Consider the following 20,392-nt stretch of genomic DNA (forward strand, 5'->3'; position numbering starts at 1 on the left):
AGCAAGTGCTGCTGGAGTTTTTAATCACTGTGTCCACTCACTGTTCAATCTGTGAGACACTCCTACCTTACATGTAGATGTAAAGTCAGAGACCGTAGCTCATCTGTTGCTGTAGTAGCAGCACTGCATTGTCTGATCCACTCGCAACACACACTAACACACCAACAGTATCACCGCAGCACTGAGAATGATCCATCACCCAAATTATACCTGCTCTGTGGTGGATATGTGGAGTCCTGACCGCTGAAGAACAGGGTGAAAGGGTGCAAACAAAGAATGTAGAGTAACAAATGAACTACAGTTGTTGTATTTGTAGAACTAAAAATTGCTTCTTTATTGTCAGTGGAAGTGAGAGAATGGACTGTAAATGTAGAAACAAGGTGGTCAAGCAAAGGGTAGACACTGTAAATGCTGTCTGAGGCTTGTGTGTACATTTCTAAAATAAAACCAAAAAAAAACTTTCTATAATTTTTATTTTTAAAAATGAAACATGGAGCTTTTGTTAATTAACACACACACACACCGTTTCTGAAGCCCATTGTGGTTGCTGTCTCTCAGTATTACATCGGTAGACTAAACGCAGTGATCAGGGACGAGGAAGCTTGACTCTCCCTTGTTGTCACATCGCATGTTGTGCTACAAATAGCATCTGAGCTTTAATTTATCAGTGACTCCTTATGGATGAAGACATCTGCAGCGGTTGGAGAAGCAGATAATTGGTCTGCAGTGCTGCACACTCCAGCAGATCTGAAAATACTCAGTGCCATGATTAGACTAACACTAACACTACAGCATACTACTGAACACCGAGGGGGAAGTGCAGAGGTTTATTTTTGTTTTTCACTCGTTTAAGATTTAGTGGTTTTTAGTTGTTAAGTTTGCGGATTGCAACCAACTGAATACCCCTCCCTCACCCTTCCCTTTCCAAACATGAAAGGCACTGTCTAGAGCCATTGATTTGTTTGTAACTTCTGGGCTACTGTAGAAACACGAAAGCACATCATGATGGCCTCTGTTGAAAAAGACGAGCTCCCTGTAGATATCAAGGGTTTAATTGTAAGCTAACGAAAAACACAACAGCTCATTATACAGGAATTAAAAACCCGATTTTGTATCGTATTTGCTATTCCTGCTAACAGAGCCCCATAAATGTACAGGTATTTGGTTGTAATTGTGTACGGTAGACTTGGAAATTCACAAAGTGTCCAAATTTTTTGAGACATACCGTGATCCTTTTTTATATCTTGGTGCCCAACAGGTTTGGAGCTGCCATTTATGATGATGTCACACCCACTGATCCCAGTGAGCCTGCCCCCTGCTTCTGTCACCATGGCAATGAGCCAGATGAACCACCTCAGCACCATCGCCAACATGGCCGCCGTTGCTCAAGCCCAGAGTGATACAGCTAGAATGGCCACCTCAGTCATTAAGGTAGATCACTGGAGTTCTCTGTTAACAGTGATGATAAAAATGGAGTTTGAGGCTTAACAGAAGTGTGGAACCATTACTCATCGAAAATATCCCTGTATATAATAAGACATATAAGAACAGAAGAACATATTAATGACACTAATAATCTGTGCAGTAGATGATGTAATACACAGCCATAAAGCATTGTTCATCTATTTTATACTATTTTAGGGAAATAATCACAGTACACCATCACATCATTCTACCATCTTAAATTAATCCAACATGTTTTGTTCATTTCACATTACAATTGTTGTTGTTTAAACACAATCATTTTAGATCAGCAGGGGAACTGTGCATGCACTGCTCGAAATCAAACTCTGCCTACAAGCACAGCCAGCAGCACACTACATTTAATATTCCATCCTTTCATTGGCACAGGGAAGCATCTGCATGAATAAGGGTGTGTGTTATGTAAATGACTGTAGGCTAGCGGTTGATTTCACACACTGAAAGTAATCCATTATCTGTGCTTAAATCTTTACTGAATCAGTTTACTGAATCAGACGATTAGTTCAAACATCATACAGTGTGGACAAATCTGCTTTCATTTTACACAATGTACTTTTTGAACGTATTTATTTTAATAAAAAAATATGGATGAGGTGAAGGTATCAGTAATTGAAATAATTCATTTAAAATTAAAATTAAATATTAGGTTTCAGTTTATTAAGGCTTCAGTTTATTTGGTTAAATACAGGCTTTATATATGTGTGTATTTCACAGGAGCGAGTTCCAGACAGTCCGTCTCCAGCTCCGTCTTTGGAGGATGGTCGTAGGTCAGGCAGCCACTTGTCGTCCAGGCAGAGCAGCAGTGTGTCCAGCTCTCCTGCCCACACCGAGAGCTCCACAGACCGGCCACGTAGGTCTTATTTTCTTGCATTCATGTTAGGGTTTTATAAATGCTTTAAGCCAGTTTTATTCATTTAGCACCGGACCTACATTAGCATTACACAACCTGCATATTTTAACTATGAATACGGACAAGGCTAAGCCGTGCAGTTTGTGCAATGCTTATTGCTGGTTGCAAACTGTAGCAGCCAAAGGTCTGGGGGTATTTTTTTATGATGCACATCCTGTGTAACTGTGTTTGAAATATTGGCACTTTTTCCTTTCGCTTCTTTAATTCAGCCAAGGAACCTATTCTGTTTGACACTTGTGCTCAGTCCACTCACGCAGCTCTGGGTAAATCTGCTTTTATGATAATGTGCGACCAGTTCAGCGCACACAGGCCCTGCAAGTGTGCCAAGCTTTTAGCATTAAGTATAAGATGATACCATATAATCTGCTGAAGTAAAGCTCTCTGAGAATGTGGAGTAGGAAATAAAACTACATGAGCACATGTCATGCTTTCTGCTTTTATCATCTGGGTTAATATCAAAGTTAGACCAAGGGTAACTGATATGAGAATATGACCTCAAACTCGTGTGTACCAGGGGAAGAGGCTGTGTGGAGTGCCTATTTTTTATCAGTTCATGTTCAGAATGTAACTTTTATAGCACTTTACCTTGAGTCCTACTGAGATATCTGCTTTCATTATTGGTTTAGTGTTCCTTCTCAACAAGATTTGTTTTTGCTTTATTCAGCTCAAAAGCATATGTAATCATCAAGTAGAAAGTTAAATTAATAGTTCAGCGAAAATCCAATTTACAGTATTCCACTTACTCTAAATGTAGTTCTAGTCCTTTTTTTTTTTAGATTTGCACCAGATAGACAAAGCTAACTGCAGGTATTGGAAGATTGTATATACTACTTAGCACTGTACAAACAGCATAGCTAGTACATTGCATTAATCCGTTTCTTTCTTTATGTGGTTTCTGTCACAATGTGGCTCAGTCCCAATTCTTATTTTTCCCCTACACCTTGTTTTTGACTGTCAACTTGGCCCTTGAAACTGATTTACCAGGTGTAGTATTTTAAATCTTTTGCTACAAAATGGAACAACCCTTCAAGAGCCTTACAGGTCATTATACGTTACTGCTGGATTTAGCTTCCAGAACCATTTGACAATCATAAACTATCAATAACTCCTAACTCCTGTGGTGCAAATTCATATTCTTAATCAACAGCGTTTTGTTTCTAAACCTTTGTTTTGACTTTGTAATTAGCCTCAATAAGTTAACTTCACCATTTAATGTCGAACTGGAAATGTACTTATTAGCATAGTACTAGTAACATTTTATGCTTGTTATGAATTAAAGGTTTTTATTATACTGAAACTAGAATAAACTAATATAATACCTTGCTTATCAGTTTTCAAAAGAGAAAATACTTACATTTGTGCATTTCTTTGGTCGTGCTAGCAGCTATGTTGCTGGTGATCCAAAAGGATTTCGGGGAATATCTCATAGCACTGTTTTTTGAGTGTGCGTCTCTGTTTAAAGGGCTGCATAGCCCTAACACTTCATCCTACTACCCTCTGCCCCATAAAGAATTGTGAGTGTTAAGGTTAAGTGGTATGGGCAAGAGGTGCAGTTGGTGGATTAGGCCTTAATCTTCTGATGATTACAGCAAGACAAAATGCTAAAGGTCCTAAAATCAGTTTTTTTAATCACCCTCCCCTCCCCTTGATGTTAAAAACGGTGTTTCTTGTCTATGCTTGTGTACAAAATTCCTACTCTTCTGTTTTTTTTTTTTTGTTTTTGTTTTTTTTGCAGATGTGCATCAGAATGGCCTTTCTCTTGGTCATGCCCTCTTAGGCCTGTCTCCAAGTGCACCCCCAGGACCCAAAGAGGGAGATCTAGCAACCCAGGACACCAGCCATGAGACAAGGAGGACACTCACAGAAAAAGGTCAGCTGATTTTGGTGAAAAATTAGTCCTAATACCTCTGCTGTAATGTGCTTGTGTTACCGATTTGTTAGAGATTATTAAAAGTAGTAGCCATTGTCCCACAAGGAACTATAATAACACTTTATTAGTAATAAACACTTCATTACTAGTCTAGTGCTGGAGTTCCCAATCACAGTTCTGGCAACTGTGAAGATTTTTGTGTTTTGTCGCATGTAGTAGACTGCATTTTCTGGCTCAGGTGTGTGGAGGTGAGGAAAAAACTGATCTGTCTGCTCTCAGCAGAACACAAAAGGCCTTTGACAAGGCTCTGACACAAAAGCAAACAAACGCATACAAGTTTAGTGTACAATGTACATCTAAAGTGTAAAACTAACTGTTCAACCGACAATGTTCATAGACATTCTGTGCATACAGTATGAGATAGGCCATCAAAACAGGAATCGTTCACTAAATCGCTTCACTTCAGAGAGCCATTTAGCTTGTTTATCTCTTGTCTATGGAGAAGTGTAGCAGCAGCGCTAGCAGGTTTGTGTGTGAGAGTGATCGCCGCTCCCCTGATGTCTCTTAATGCGAATTAAAATTCCGCGTGTTTTCTCGCCGCTCATGCATGGGGTCTCTGAGCGCCTGTTCAGAGAACGCCAGAAAAAAATCAACACGCTCACTCACATTTCTATGAAAATAATCCATTAGGGTGGGAAAGGGAAGGCAGCGGGGCTAAATTAGTTAGCGATTTGCGAAGCGTGAATTAATGAACAAGCTTTTTTTCCCCCTTCTTTTTTTCCCTCAGCTCTCCTGGAGGTGTAATTTTCTGTAATAACCTCCCAGAACCCTTGTTTGGTTTCTGCGTTTGAAGGCTTTCATTAGCTTAATGAGGACTTTTGCAAGGGCGAGTAGTCAGCACAATTTTCCTCATTGCGCCATGGAGAGACAGGGATGCTACTGAACCAGCTGCGGAGGTGTGTGTGTGTGTGTGTGCTGGTGGTCTTTGCGACTAGGCCGGGGCTCGTTCGTTTTGATTTAGAAGAAACTCCCGGGTTCGTTTGGCGCGAGTGGAGAAATGGCAGATATCTCGCCAGAAAACCAATACGGTTTAACGAAGGCGTCCGGGTAATAAAAGTCACGCCGGAGTAAAGACATAAACGATGATGAGCCGGGCCGCGGTGCATTAGATTAATGAGAACAAGCGTTCCTCTCCCTCTCTCTCTCTCTCTCTCTCTCTCTTTCTCTCTCTCTCTTTCTCTCTCAGTGAAATGAGAGCTGTGTGATAAACAGACATCAGGCCCGAGCAGCCGAGCAGTTCAGGCAGATAATGGGGGAGCTGCTTCAATTTGTAGCCAATATCCGCCGTGGTTTATATGAACCATGCGTCTAATGATGTTGTATAGGACTATTAGTTCACGTTTTGTTTAGATTGCAGACATTTTTTAAATCAGAGTTATGAAATGAGATATTTGACTCTTGCTGTAAATAGAGTTCCCTTAGCTTCACGTCCAAACGTCTATGATTTAGTTAAGTGGTGAATTCAGGTTCTTTGTGGACACGGATGTTCAATTGTGCACAACTGTATAGTCTCTATAGAAAAGCACTAATATTGACCAAAGGACTGGCGTCCCCTCCAGGGTGTATTCCCGCCTTGCGCCCAATGATTCCAGGTAGGCTCTGGACCCCCCACGACCCTAAATTGGATAAGCGGTTACAGATAATGGATGGATAATATTGACCAATAGAATGAGATAGAGCAGCTTCCAATAAGTCTACCCAGTACACAATTAGCCGTTGATTCAACGTTGAAATAACGTAATGACTGCCGTCTAATCAACGTTCTCTTAAGGTTGAAAATGAAAGTTGAAAAGACGTCCAAACACAGACATTGAAAAGACGACTATTAGACGTATTTTGGACGTCCACTGACGTTATTAATTGGTCCCGAAATAAATTACTTGTATAAAACGCGTTTTGGACGTCCACTGACGTTATCGATTGGTCACCACTTAACTAACTTATTAAGATGGAATTTGGACGTCCATTGACGTTTAAAATATGTCCTTGACGGACAGACTACTTTTCAAAATCAAAAGTGTGAGAAGGAATATTGTTTCACCGTTTGCTGCAGTAGCAGCCTTTGTTTTTCTAGGAAACCTTGTTGGAAATTGCTTTGAGGATATTATTGTTTTCAGCCAGAAAAGCCACACTAATCATTCCTATAAGAATGCACAGTGGGTTTGTACCACTTTGTGGGTTTGTGGCCCGAGGCTCATGTGCAGTTGCTCCAGAACGTCCCATTCCTTTGGCAGTGCTTTTCGTTAGAGATGAAGTTAATTGTGTCAGCCAAGGGTGCAACTTAAAGAGTCAGGTATCACTCATTAGAAGTATGTATAAACTTTTGGCCATAGCTTGAGTCATCAAAATGCAGTCCTTTGAACCCTGAATATTGGTCCCACAGAGGACTTTATAAGAGTCAGGAAAGCACTGTCCCCCAACAACAAAAAGTTCTTTTGATTGAAGAAAATACTTTAAGACACCTATACCTCTCCTTCCAGGAGAGCCCTTTTACTATTCATTAGCTGTGGCAGAATGGGGAAGACCTCTTTGTCATTGCTTTCAAATGAATCTTCAGAGGCCAAGACTGGAAGTGTCAAGATCAGAAAATCAAAACATCCCCCTGTGCAGCTACTCAAAGACGGCCGGGCTCAAAGACGTTATTCCTCATCCACCCTGGAGCTTTTCAACTTTCCTTTGGCTACCCCCCCCACCCCCCCTCCTCTCCCCAACTCAAGTCTTTTGCTCTTATGCTGACTGCGGTGGACTTAAGCAAGAGGAAGTTCATTAGCCTGAGGAATCTGAAACGAGAGATAGGAAAGAGAGAGTGACCTTGGTTTGAGGAGTGTTTATGATCAAACAAGCTGCCAGTGTGTGCTGCTGCGAGGAGAGCGTATGGACTCAACGGAAGGATCAATCAGATTTGAAGTGGGAGAGTGAGTTAGAGAGAGAGAGAGAGAAAACGTGAGGGAGAGTAAAGGGAGCGGCGGCTGCTGCTAAGTCAGCACTGACTGTCCCTCCAGGGGGGGCACGGCAGTTCAGCGGAACAGCGTGAACACTTTCCCCTGCAGAGCTTCCAACATCATCCATCTGTAGACCCTAAGAACCAGCTGCATATCTAGACATGTTTCAAGCTAAATGATGTTTGGCACTTTAGGTTTACATTCCCACAGCGATCAGGGTTTGGTGTCTAAGTAAAGATTGTGTGAAAGCTCATCAAACGATAAATTGTTAGCTACATGCTAAAATGTAGATTTTTCCCTCCACCTAGTTTTCTCTGTGATGTTATTCATTTTATTCATTCAGTGTTTTTAGCTAGTGCAAAGAAGTTGGAAGGTTGAAGGCTTTAGCCCAAATGTAGCCTATGTGACATGAGAAATCTCTTCAGTTAGCACTCTCCTCCAAGTGTGTTGAGCTTCTTTGATGTGTATGGAACAATGATACAGTTACTAGTTTCACTAGTTTCAGTTACTAGAATCTTCCTTGCTCTACCCTCTTAACTTGGTAGCATTGTGTGGTTTGGAAGTCATAGCTAATGGGTGGAATTGGCTCTGACTAAATTAGGAAGCCATTTCACGCATTATACATATTACAGAAAGCGTTAGCGAGAGTAGGTCTTAGTATCCTGGCCTGAAACTCTAGGACTACTGCATATGGAATGTTCCAGCATCCACAGTGGCACAGAGATGGAAGGGCTTGAGGAGGAAGTGAGAGATGGATTGTTTTTCATCTTTGAAACACCTTGGATGTGACAGCATGCCTCCCTCTCCTGCCAAGACGAGAGAGATCAGATAAAGATGCTTTGGTCAGCTAAGTGAATCTGGAGGGGTGTGGGGGGAGGAGCGGGGAGAGGGAGGCAGTTAAATCTAATCAGACTTTATCAGATATCAGGCAAAAGGTGAGATTTTGAGCACCTTCTTCTTTAAATGGATCTTGTGTGGTGCTATATGTACTTAAAAATGCTCTCTGGCCAAAGAGCTACAGCGAGACTTTTAATGCAGCTTTTAAAGTGAAGGACGTCCAGGAATGGAGAGATGGTGATAAAAGGCGCCCGGAAATGGAGGGAAAGCTCTAAGTGAATGATAGTTGAACTGAGAGCACTGTAAAAAAAAACATTTTGTCATTAAATCTGAATATTGCAATGGAGGTAATAAGCAGTTAAACATCTCATCAGTAATACACTCAAGAGTGTTTGGCGAGACACATATATCATGCAAGTATGCAACCGTGAAGTAGAGATGGAGATTCTGCCCTGGTTTGTTTCTGCCCAGTGAAAGGGACGAGCCCAAAGGTGTAGGGTTCTTGCACCAAATCCGTCACCACGTCATTGTCGATGTGGCAACATTTACACAGCTGCATGCCACTGGCAGTAATGTGCCTTACAGTGGATACCATAACGAGGGTAAGGGGCAATGGGGCAATTGCATTTACTCCAGGGGGTAAAAGGACAAAAACAGAAAGAGAGAAGTACAAGAGCAGAGAGAGAAAGAGGTGGCGTTAAGTCCAGAGCTTCATTAAGTTAAGTGACTTCTACTAAATATTCCCTCTGTCGCCCACAGCCGTCCCCTGTAAAAATAGCCTGTCCTCTTTTATAATCACCCACTCAAACAGTCCATGGAGAAGAGATAAGTGGAATATTTTTAAGTACAGATTGTCTTAATGCAATTAAAAGTGCTTGCATACTGCACCAAGCCTAATATCCCAGACTGCTGCTTCAACAAAATTCAAGTCCAAAGTGACTTATTCAACAAAAACTTCAAGATGGCACAAAGCTAAGTTTAAAGAGGAAGACACACTCACTGTGTGTATGAGCAATGTATGTGACAGCAGTGTAACAATGCAGGGAAGTAGTGTTACTGCTATTTATGGATGTATTTATTGCCATGATGTCAGGCTGTAGTTATAACAATAAATGTTGTTTTTGTGTGTCTTACCTTTTTATTAATGGAGCATATAAACAACTGTGCTATTAAATTAGAGTGAGTAGTAGTTTGCACATGTTTATGGGTCAGTTATTGCTGGAAATTCCCTATGAATGTATTTAACCTGTTTAAGCAAGAATGCATATTTATCAGTGATTTACCAAGAACTGGTTATCAATAAATTACATTTACTCAAGTACCTCTGTGGAGCAGCAGGTAGTGTCTCTGTCACACAGCTCTAGGGATCTGGAGGTTGCGGGTTCAAGTCCCGCTCCGGGTGACTGTCTGTGAGGAGTGTGGTGTGTTCTCCTTGTGTCCGCGTGGGTTTCCTCCGGGTGACTGTCTGTGAGGAGTGTGGTGTGTTCTCCTTGTGTCCGCGTGGGTTTCCTCCAGGTGACTGTCTGTGAGGAGTGTGGTGTGTTCCCCTTGTTTCTGTGTGGGTTTCCTCTGGGTGACTGTCTGTGTGTTGTGTTCTCCCTGTGTCTGCGTGGGTTTCCTCCGGATGACTGTCAGTGAGGAGTGTGGTGTGTTCTCCCTGTGTCTGCGTGTGTTTCCTCCAGGTGACTGTCTGTGAGGAGTGTGGTGTGTTCTCCTTGTGTCTGTGTGGGTTTCCTCCGGGTGATTTTCTGTGAGGAGTGTGGTGTGTTCTCCTTGTGTCTGTGTGGGTTTCCTCCGGGTGATTTTCTGTGAGGAGTGTGGTGTGTTCTCCCTGTGTCTGCGAGGGTTTCCTCCGGGTGACTGTCTGTGAGGAGTGTGGTGTGTTCTCCCTGTGTCTGCGTGGGCTTCCTTCGAGTGACTGTCTGTGAGTCATACACGCCTATGTTCTGATTCTGGAAGATGCTGGAAGAGTTAAGGTCCAGTTTTATACTGCAACTGTTACTCAGCACTTAAAGCTGGAGTATGCCATTCTATGGGAACTAGCATGTGTTAAACCAGTTTTAGAAAAACCCAACCCAACCCAGCAACAAAAATCATATGTGCATGCAACTTGATAAGCCACAAAGCGAAGCAAGAGCACAATATCTCGCTATCCAACACCTTCCACCTACCTCATGTCTCATTCACATAAAAGAAAACACCCAAAAGTTACATTGATGTTTCTGCTGCTTTGCTCTAACTTCATCCAGCCTCTTTCTGTTAGAAAAAACAAGAATTTGCTTTAGTAATTCCTATCTGGATGAAAAGAATATCTCAAGAAATATAACAAAATCTTCAGCTATAAGTATTTATTGAGCTCTTTTTAACCCTGAATATTTTTTTGGGCAAGAACTGAGGCCCGGCATTGCTAATTCCAGCCGAGTTGTGCTCCTGTAAATTCACCATATGGTTATATAGCAGAGCTTGTATTAGTCCCATTTGTCTCTTTCTATTTTACGATTACTGTAACAGGTAAGCACACCTTGTCGCTAGGGCTCCCTTGTCCTAAACATACGGTAAAACACAGTTAATATCTTACGTGGCTCCTTCAAGCGGCCGGGCCATATGGTCAAAGCGGGTTATGGTAATAAAGCAGCTGTGTTTTGAAGAGAAAGTCACCTTCCCCACTACAACACTTTTTATTAGACTGCACCCAGTTGGTTATTACCGGTAGAGATCTTCACGTGTGTGCACACATACTCTCTTGCACACACACACACACACACACACACACACACACACACACACACACACACACGTATAAACTCCAGGAGCCTCTCACATAGCCATAGAAAATGTAGAGAGCCCATCTGGTCTCACTGAGCCAGTGTGCACTAAAGCTTTTTGAAAGGTACAGTGCTGGAAGTTTTTACAGCCCTGTTGATGCATGTACTCTGCAGTCTTTGAGCTATAAAAGAAGCCTTCAACAGCTTTGAATATCTAGCACACTGGAGCCACAGGCCATGGTCCTGCCGAGATTGTAGTGCAAGGATGTACACTGTGATTCTGAGATACTAAGGTCTGAGAAAGTGAAAAAGTGTAATTCTATTTTACCTTGGTCATTATATGTTTCATTTTTGCTTTAATTCAGAACAACTGGTCTCAGCCCTTGTTCCTTTAAGTAACGGAATAAGCCACAGCTGAATTTAGTGCAAGGCAAAAAGAGCAGAAAAACTGCTTTTTAGTCATTTTTGCTTTGTTATCTTCTCCATTCTCAGCTAATTTAATCAGTACTCCTACTTCTGTGCTCTTGTTGTGGTTGTTTTGCTCTGTTAAACTTGTCTTTGCACACTCACAAACACGGGTCGAGCACTGTGAATTGCTGAAATTCAGACGAGGAGGCGGGACAACTCCGAAATGCCTGCTGTTTATGTAATACCCAGCACAAACTCAGAACGGCTTATTACATCTCCTGTTTTCAGACATAGGCAGAACACAAAACAAACTGACTATGTTGTTGTATTTCACAGTGTGTGGGTTGGTGGGCTCCAGATCCAGATATTAATACGCTAAGGCACTGAACGATATTTTAAAAACAAATTACTTTTGGTGTCGTTTCTGTTTCTAAAACCCACTTAATTTAAATGTGAGCTGTCTGTATTTAATTCGGTTATTTTATATTATGTGTTTAAAGGCTTGTTTTTTTTTGCTATAAAACTATAATATTAGGAATTTGAGATGCTGTTAAAATGACTTTTGCTTAACATCAGAGAGAAGTCCAAGACCAAGGCGAACTCCTCCTCACTGGAGACCCCATAATAACTCTGTTGTTGCTGGTCTGGTCCATACTATACAGCCCCATACATTAGTGGTCCTTTGAAGTGCCTGCAGCTGAGATCAAGGCTTCAGGCTGATCAAAAACAACACTTTCATTGTGGAGCTGTATCACATGTCTCGTCCGCTTCTATAAATGCAGGACTCAGTTCAGTTTGCTTCTGTAACTATAACTATATATTAACTTTTAAGACTGATGCAAGATCAGTGAGTGGGAGTAAAGTAGGTCTCGCAGCTTAAAAGAACAGGTGCCTTTAAAGAAGGCTTTGCGAACACCATTAAACCTAACGTCTTGTCAGAGATACATTCAGATATTGTTTTGTCTTGTTAAAAGCTCTGGACCCTGAGTAGTTATGGAATGTGAATTGAAATTTGGAATATTTGTTTGAAATGTGTTACTTTTGGATTTTAGATTATACTCCAGTCATTATTCTTTCATTACTTTAGAACAGTTTTTAATTACCTGGGATCTCCCACTTATCACGGATATCACACTTGAGCAAAAAAATAAAATTTAATTAAATGGAAATAGTGGGCACGGTGGCGCAGCAGGTAGTGTCTCAGTCACACAGCTCCAGGGGCCTGGAGGTTGTGGGTTCGATTCCCGCTCCAGGTGACTGTCTGTGAGGAGTGTGGTGTGTTCTCCCTGTGTCTGTGTGGGTTTCCTCCGGGTGACTGTCTGTGAGGAGTTTGGTGTGTTCTCCCTGTGTCTGTGTGGGTTTCCTCCGGGTGACTGTCTGTGAGGAGTGTGGTGTGTTCTCCCTGTGTCTGTGTGAGTTTCCTCCGGGTGACTGTCTGTGAGGAGTGTGGTGTGTTCTCCCTGTGTCTGTGTGGGTTTCCTCCGGGTGACTGTCTGTGAGGAGTGTGGTGTGTTCCCCCTGTGTCCATGTGGGTTTCCTCCGGGTGCTCCTGTTTCCTCCCACAGTCCAAAAACACACTTTGGTAGGTGGATTGGTGACTCAAACGTGTCCGTAGGTCTGAGTGAGTGAATGTATGTGTGTGTTGCCTTGTGAAGGACTGGCCTTGCGCCCAATGAATCCAGGTAGGCTCTGGACCCACCGCGACCCTGAATTGGATAAGCGCTTACAGATAATGAATGAATGAATGAATAAAAAGTTAAAATGTGCCTGTTTACATATTTTATTTAAATATGGGCATCAATCTAATAATTGAATTCAAAACGGAACGATTTTATCTTGTTGGTTCATATCCCATGTGTCGCAATTCATTGTACTATGCCATTTTAATCAAATGGTCGTAACATTTTTCTTCCTATGACATGCCTTATGAGGTGTGATTATGTCGGCAAGAACATGCAGTAGTGGAAAAAGTATATTAACCAATCATGTCACATTTTCTCACCCCAGCCGCCACTCTGACCAATCAGCAAGAACACCAAACTGGTGAGCTGCCAATAGCCCTCCATGGATAAAATCATCTCCTGCCAATATTACTTCCTGCCCGGATGTCCTATTTCACTCAGACGTGTGTCATATTAAGGAAGTAATATATGTACTGATTTCCTATTCAGGTTGACTTTAACATAGTTCTGCTACCAAATGTAAGTAAATGGAAAGAAGAACTGTAACCATCATTAAAAAACACTCAAAGTGCTGCAGTGTGTTTGTTTTGCTAGTGGCCATATTTAAGTAAATTGTCACTAAAGCTATAAGAGCAGGTCTAGGAGTAGTAAATGTGTCCCAGGCTTCCTAACAGTTTTTGAGGTTGACATGGTGATAAAACAGGATTTACCGTTCAGAGGCCAGGAGAAGTGATCTAGGATCAACATGTAGCGGTCACGGCACATCGATGCAATGGAGATTTACTGCCCAGAGGCCAGAGGGGAGAGAACCTGCTGCTCTCAGCAAATGATCAGACTGACATTTACTCAGGCCCAGCGACACGGAGCGCATTAGAAACACAAAGTAGCTTTGATGTGCTATAACGACCTTGGGCTCTTATTAGACCTGGCTGCCTTTCTGCACTGAACAAGCTCAGCTAAAACACTCAGCTCTGCATGTCATCAGTATCAGAGCCAAAACTTTTTATTTTTCAATACTTTTTGTGTCGTTTAATTACTTAAAAACTCCTATTGACCTTTATATTATGTGAACATTGTATAAAGAGCGAGGTGCTGGGCAATTGCTTAGAATTAAACCTGGCCACTTCTATGTTGTGGATGCACTCGCATTTAATTTAATTCAGTGGGTACAAAGCAAGTTAATATTTCATCTCATGCAAGGTGCATATTGAAGGACAATGATAAATAATCACTTTCCTGTGTATTGTTGGGTACTTTCTGGAGTTAAAAATGACTAATGACTGATTGCTCCTTTAATGTATTATGACCACGCATTGTGTTTGTCACAGATGAGAGCATGCTGTGCACCCCCACGTCTCGAGAGAGTTATGAGCGGATTTCTCACGTTGCTCCGGCACTTCCTGCAGGTTTTCCTGCCCCTCTGCTCTTTCCAGAAGGACTGTCTTCCATAGAAACTCTCCTCACTAATATACAGGTACCTGCCATTACCCACAGCACCAGCTGGGTCATCCTCAGAAAAAAACATGTGTGTCTTCATAACAATGAGGTTCCAGAGAAATCTGCGCTTTGTTGTTTTGGTCTAATCACCACAAAGCGTGATATGTTTACAGTTGTTGTATTTCTGGAATTCATTAGTGGACCAAAATGCAGGTTCCTGGGATTTCTCAGTAGAGTGACGATACACGTACCTCTTTAAAAACTCCTAATAGATGAACAATTTACAGACATGACAACAGTGTGATTCCAGGTATCAGTACTAGGCTACTACCAACAGAAAATGCTGGATTGGATACGGGGAAACAAAATGAGTCTCTATTTACTATTTTATAAAATGGTTTTGTATTCATTAACCATTAACAATACTACGTAGTATTTCAACGCAAGACACCAAACAATAACAAGTTGAATTATTATATAATTGCATCATTATCTTATTAACAGGAAAAGTAATGGAATGTCGATATTGATCTACACTCAAAATATCAGCTGCTATTTGTACATGAGCATTAATGCAGTTATAAAACATGCCACACTACCTTCCCTTAAGGTAATGGCCTTAATGTTATGGTACGGTCACTTCTGATTCTACAGATATAGAGTTTAGTATCTAAAATATCAGCTTCACCTCTAATCCCTCAAAAACTCAAACAGCTCTGTAAGTCTGTCCAGCGTAAACAAACCTGAAGCCTCGTTATATTACTTCAATATTGTTTAACAATAAAGAAATAAAGGTTTTAGTTAAGAGTTAAACTCTTCCCCCATGTCCTAAGTCTCATCCTGTGCTGTAAATTGCTGTTTTTCCAAGGGTCTGCTGAAGGTTGCTATAGACAACGCTAGGGCACAGGAGAAGCAGGTCCAGCTGGAGAAGACAGAGCTAAAGATGGAGCTTTATCGGGAGAGAGAGCTGCGTGAGACGCTGGAGAGACAGCTGTGCGTGGAGCAGAAAAACAGAGGTCATTATCATCTCCAGACTCTGATCTAGGATCAGTTTAAGCATGGTGCCCACAGTGGCTCAGATTAAGGATGTGGTTAGAGAAAGCTGAGCTCAGACCTTTGCCAAGTAACACTACCCAAGACATCATAAAAGATGAAAATGGATGAATGGGAAAGCTTGTAATGCTCAGCACGGTGACTGTTATGGGGAAAAGTTACAGCTCGCTAGTTAAGCCTTAAGCAGGAAAAGCCCTCCATGGCTGCAGAGATATGCAAATATTCAGTAGCCAGATGTTGCCAGATGGTTGAGACATTTTATGCATATGTATAAGATTTTTACCAGTGATATCAAGTATGTTTTTAAATGTTACTGTGGCTTTCAGCTTCAGGTTTATTCACTGGGTTGGTCCCCATTCAAAGGAATAGGATTATGGACTTTTATGAGTGGGGAAAAAACAAAAATAAAAATAGTTTTTATATTAATGTAGTATGTTGTTAATAAATGGAGCTAGCTGGTGAAAAACTGGCTTACCAACTCACCCGTTGTCACATGACCTTGAAATATCTTTGTGTTGATAGCTAGCTCCAGATCCACAATCAACTGTAAATCTACAGAGACAGCAAAACATTGTGTCGACCGACAATTGACCGTTTCTGCCTCCAGTGAAAGCACTGCGCTGTCAACTGAACTAAAAACAAGTTAAGGGAGATCTGCAGTTGTGAAAACTAGCGTATGTAATCAAACACTGTTTCAGATTACATTCAGTCTCCTCCCTCCAGGCAACATCATATTACACCTGATCATTTAGTGCTATTTGCCACTACAGTTAAGTGATTAAACACAATGTAAAGGCAGTGTTAAATGAAAAAAAAAACTAGTTTTATCCCCTAAAGGATGAGTATTCAAATACATTAATAAATAACTGACACTTAGAAAGTAAACTGAGTAAAACACAAGCTAAATTTTCGTGATTTTTCTCCACAGTTACATTTCAGATCCCATAAATATTTATGCAATGCTCAAGAACATGAAACGTGTGATCACATACGTGTAAACGTACTGGAGCACATGGTACCGAGCGTAATTAATCCTCGGCGGCACGGTGGCGCAGCAGGTAGTGTTGCAGTCACACAGCTCCAGGGACTTAGAGGCTGTGGGTTCGATTCCCGCTCCGGGTGACTGTGAGGAGTGTGGTGTGTTCTCCCTGTGTCCGCGTGGGTTTTCTCCGGGTGCTCCGGTTTCCTCCCACAGTCCAAAATTGGCGACTCAAAAGTGTCCGTGTGTGTGTGTGAAGGACTGGCGCCCCCTCCAGGGTGTATTCCCGCCTTGCGCCCAAAGATTCCAGGTAGACTCTGGACCCACCGCGACCCTGAATTGGATAAGCGGTTACAGATAATGAATGAATAAATTAATCCTCTTTTTAGAAAGGGTTTGTGTGTGTCTATGCATTACTTATGGCATTTTTATTTCTGATCGATCTGCTCCGATATTGTTTGATATTATCAGCACAATGCAAATCATTGGTCTGATAGTTGGAAACACACCAGAGTGACAGGGAAACACAGCATAATTAATGTTGTTTAATTAAGAAGCTCCTCGTTGCTTGTTCTAATATCGCCCACACCATGCTTTAAATAGGACTGCAACATCAGCATTTGCCTTGAACACACTCACACGGGCAAATATATACATACATGACAAACTCTCACTTGCAAGCTCACGTAACCCAGAGCACACAGATAAAGATACATATGTAATTAGACTTAGTAATTACAAGCACATCCAGTGATATTAGCATGAATGATTTATGATGTCTATAAACAGAAAGGCTGAGTTAATATTCACCCACAGCACTTAGGATAAAGATAATGAATCTTGTACATAATACATCACATCAGTTGAGTTCTCTCTATTATCGGATCTTGCCTCATGTCCTAAGCCACTGCCTGGTTCTCTGCTCCGTCTGTAATAGTGAATGAATAGGGCGTAATTGGGATGGCTGACTCCAGATCAGTTTATAAAAAGAGACAGAGAGGATGCTTCAAAAGCCTAAGGGAGCATTACAGTTATTGTATAATGCAAAGATTTCCTTTTTTTTTCCTGCTGACACTTGCGTCTTAAGCTTGCCTCAGTTATTACAAACCGAGGAAAATTAAGACACTCAGCTGAGAATTCAGCCTCATCTCGAATTAAATACACACAAGGCTGCTGTAAAAATGAGTGCAATTTCCATGCAGACGTTTACTCATTTATGTCATTTAGGTGCTGCATTACTTATTACTATTGTCACATTTGCCAGTTTAATTAGCCCTTGTAAATGGAAATTGTTAGTCACATTTATATCATTTTCCTGTTAAAAGTGCATTGTGTAATATTTATCCTGCGCATATTATATTAATGTTGAACATTTAATTATTGATGTGGCAGTTGTAGGAAAAGTATAATGAAGCATACACTAGCATTTATGTACAAGCACACATATACAGACTGAGACTTTTTCATTGACCCTTATAATATTAATTCCAAAGTCTTGAACTGTGGTGTAATATGAAGGACATATTCAATTTCACTACAAACACAGAGGTTTGCTCAGGTCTGTGTTTCAGGCAGCTGTCTGATTTTCAAAGAAAACATGTGTCGTGCTCCTGGTTCATTGCGTATGCTTGTGTTTTGGGCTCCAGCTTTGATCCAGAAACGTCTAAAGAAGGAGAAGAAGACAAAGAGGAAACTTCAGGAAGCTCTGGAGTATGAATCCAAACGCAGGGACCAGGCCGAGCAGACGCTGCAGCAAAACAGCTCCAGTGAACGCACACACACTCCAAATGGTCAGAACACAAACACACACACACACACACACATTCTAAACAGTCCATCAGCACTTCATACACATTAATCAAACCCCAGCTACAACTTCATTTCTGAAAAAGCGAATTATTAAAATAATGGTATATTAGTGTTTTACCGGCTTTTACAGTTGAGCCCAGAACTTTAAATGCTTTCATTTTGTCTGCAATTGTTGACTGCAATGAATGACCGAGACCTTTTGTATCTTCAGAGCCTCCCACTCAGGAAATGGAGACTGATTTGAGCAACGACAGAACAGATGCTGACCGGACGATACCAGGTAATAAATACCTTTAGCGATGTCAGAAATACTACATTTATGAGAAGAACATGTTTTTCATGGCTTCCAGGTTTAATGGCAAATGTGGACCAGAGAGGCACTGGGCTAAGAAGCTGTGGAACTGCCGTAAAGGAGGACAAACTCTTCATTACAGTCACTTTACTAGTACAGACCACACCCATGAAGGCTAAAACGGGGAGGCTAGCTCAGATATACTTAAAAAAAACGCTGGATGAGCTAATGTACATGAACCTTTAGACATATATTGCATCACATCACATTTACAGCTTCAGGACCCTAAATAAGAGCTTCCCTCCAAGAAATGAATGCTGTGTCCCAGAACTGCCCAATTCAACTTCGGTTTCTTGTTTGGGAATCTGGGATTCGGACATATTGCAGGTTTCAGAGTGATTGGGCTTTGTTTTTGAACAGGTTCATGGTGGTTTAGTGGCACACAAAGAGTCGGCTGTGTCACCGTAAGCATCGCCTCAGTATCCACTACCCACAAGTCTCAGCGGTGGCACATGTGACCAGTGTGTCAGGAAGCCTTTGTTGGAAGATTAAAAATCTAAAGCATTGAGAGGGAAATTAAATTGAATGTCAGTGAAGCAAAAAAAAAAAAGAGAGGGAGAGAGAGCGGGAGAGAGAAAGAGGAGAAAAAAGAACGGGGGCAGTAATTAATGGCTCTCTTAATTGTCCTCATGAAATATTTGCATGGGCATAATTTACATAATTTACATGTAGTAATTAATCTTTCAAAGGATTTTCTTTCTCTTTTTTGTCTTGGTGGAGAGTGCGTGGGCCTGCTTTGTTTCGCTTGACATTTATTCTAAAGCACGCTTATCTTCTCCCTTAACAAACCTTTCATCTGCTGTTGAAATCTGCTCATGTTAGAACACAACCTTATGGACCGTGCCATTCATTAAACATTGTGGGCGACATCAGTCAATTTTGGCAAATATTCAAAAACCTTTTTTTACAACCCTGCTTGATTAGTATGTTTTGTTTTGACTCCCAGATGGAAGGCTTTTCCTGAAGTCAGCGGTGATGTACTGAAGAAAGGGGGAGGGGCTACAATACGCTATCAACCCGGAGAGTGAAGAAGCCAGAGTTGAGCTCCTGAATAATGACAACAATCGATTCTATTGGACGACTGGAGACGTTTCAAGGACCCCATAGTTCTGATGTCCATACATTACTGCAAGGACTCAAAGAGACATTCAAAAGGCATTGGAAATCAATGTTTTCAGCATACCTCTCCACGGTTTGAAGTCAAGGCAGTCCTCCTGTACCTTGATACTAATTGTGGGGGCAAAAAACAAAATCCCACAGCTGAAAAAAAAAAGAAAAACATTTTCTAGGATATTTAAACCAGCCACAATACACTGAAGACTACACTATCTAAATAAGAAGTTCTCTTTTATAATAACCCTGCTTCTATTTTAAGTTGAAGTATCTATAATGCATTATTTCATGTGTGTGGGGGGGAGTTGAGTTTATTTACCTGTTTATCAAATATCAATGTGATGTTTAACATATTTCTTTTTCTTTTATTTGTGTAGTTGTCATTTCCAAAAGGGAGGTTGTCTATATTTTTCATTTTTGTCTTTGATATATGTGGGATTATAGCAAATAAAAATATCAAAAACATGGAAAATGTACATAAGTGTAGAGACTATTGTGCATTGTATGTCGTAGATTAGGAAATCAATACAGACTTCTTTAATGAAATACCCTGTATCTAAGTTATTGTTATTATTATTGTTATTATTGTTATTTTTGGTCCATAATCAATCATCATACCCAACTAGGAGAGCATGCTGGCATGTCATTATTTTGTCGTGTCCATCTGATCTACAATAAAGTATTTTTTCACCT

General features: G+C 41.1%; 1 protein-coding gene across 2 annotated transcripts in view; it reads left to right on the forward strand.

Moving 5' to 3' along the window:
* Positions 1–20,392, forward strand: part of dachc (dachshund c) — a 64,592-nt gene extending 44,200 nt beyond the window's left edge. For both annotated transcript variants that reach the window (XM_066659649.1, XM_066659650.1), the window contains 8 exons: positions 1,259–1,431; positions 2,197–2,332; positions 4,128–4,262; positions 14,285–14,430; positions 15,262–15,409; positions 18,072–18,215; positions 18,446–18,514; positions 19,533–20,392. In XM_066659649.1, coding sequence (XP_066515746.1) covers positions 1,259–1,431; positions 2,197–2,332; positions 4,128–4,262; positions 14,285–14,430; positions 15,262–15,409; positions 18,072–18,215; positions 18,446–18,514; positions 19,533–19,570 — 989 coding nt within the window. In that variant the 3' untranslated portion in view covers positions 19,571–20,392. The remainder of the gene's footprint in view (positions 1–1,258; positions 1,432–2,196; positions 2,333–4,127; positions 4,263–14,284; positions 14,431–15,261; positions 15,410–18,071; positions 18,216–18,445; positions 18,515–19,532) is intronic.

The sequence above is a fragment of the Hoplias malabaricus genome, chromosome 2 (genome assembly GCF_029633855.1).
Source record: "Hoplias malabaricus isolate fHopMal1 chromosome 2, fHopMal1.hap1, whole genome shotgun sequence".
In the NCBI taxonomy this organism is placed as follows: Eukaryota; Metazoa; Chordata; class Actinopteri; order Characiformes; family Erythrinidae; genus Hoplias; species Hoplias malabaricus.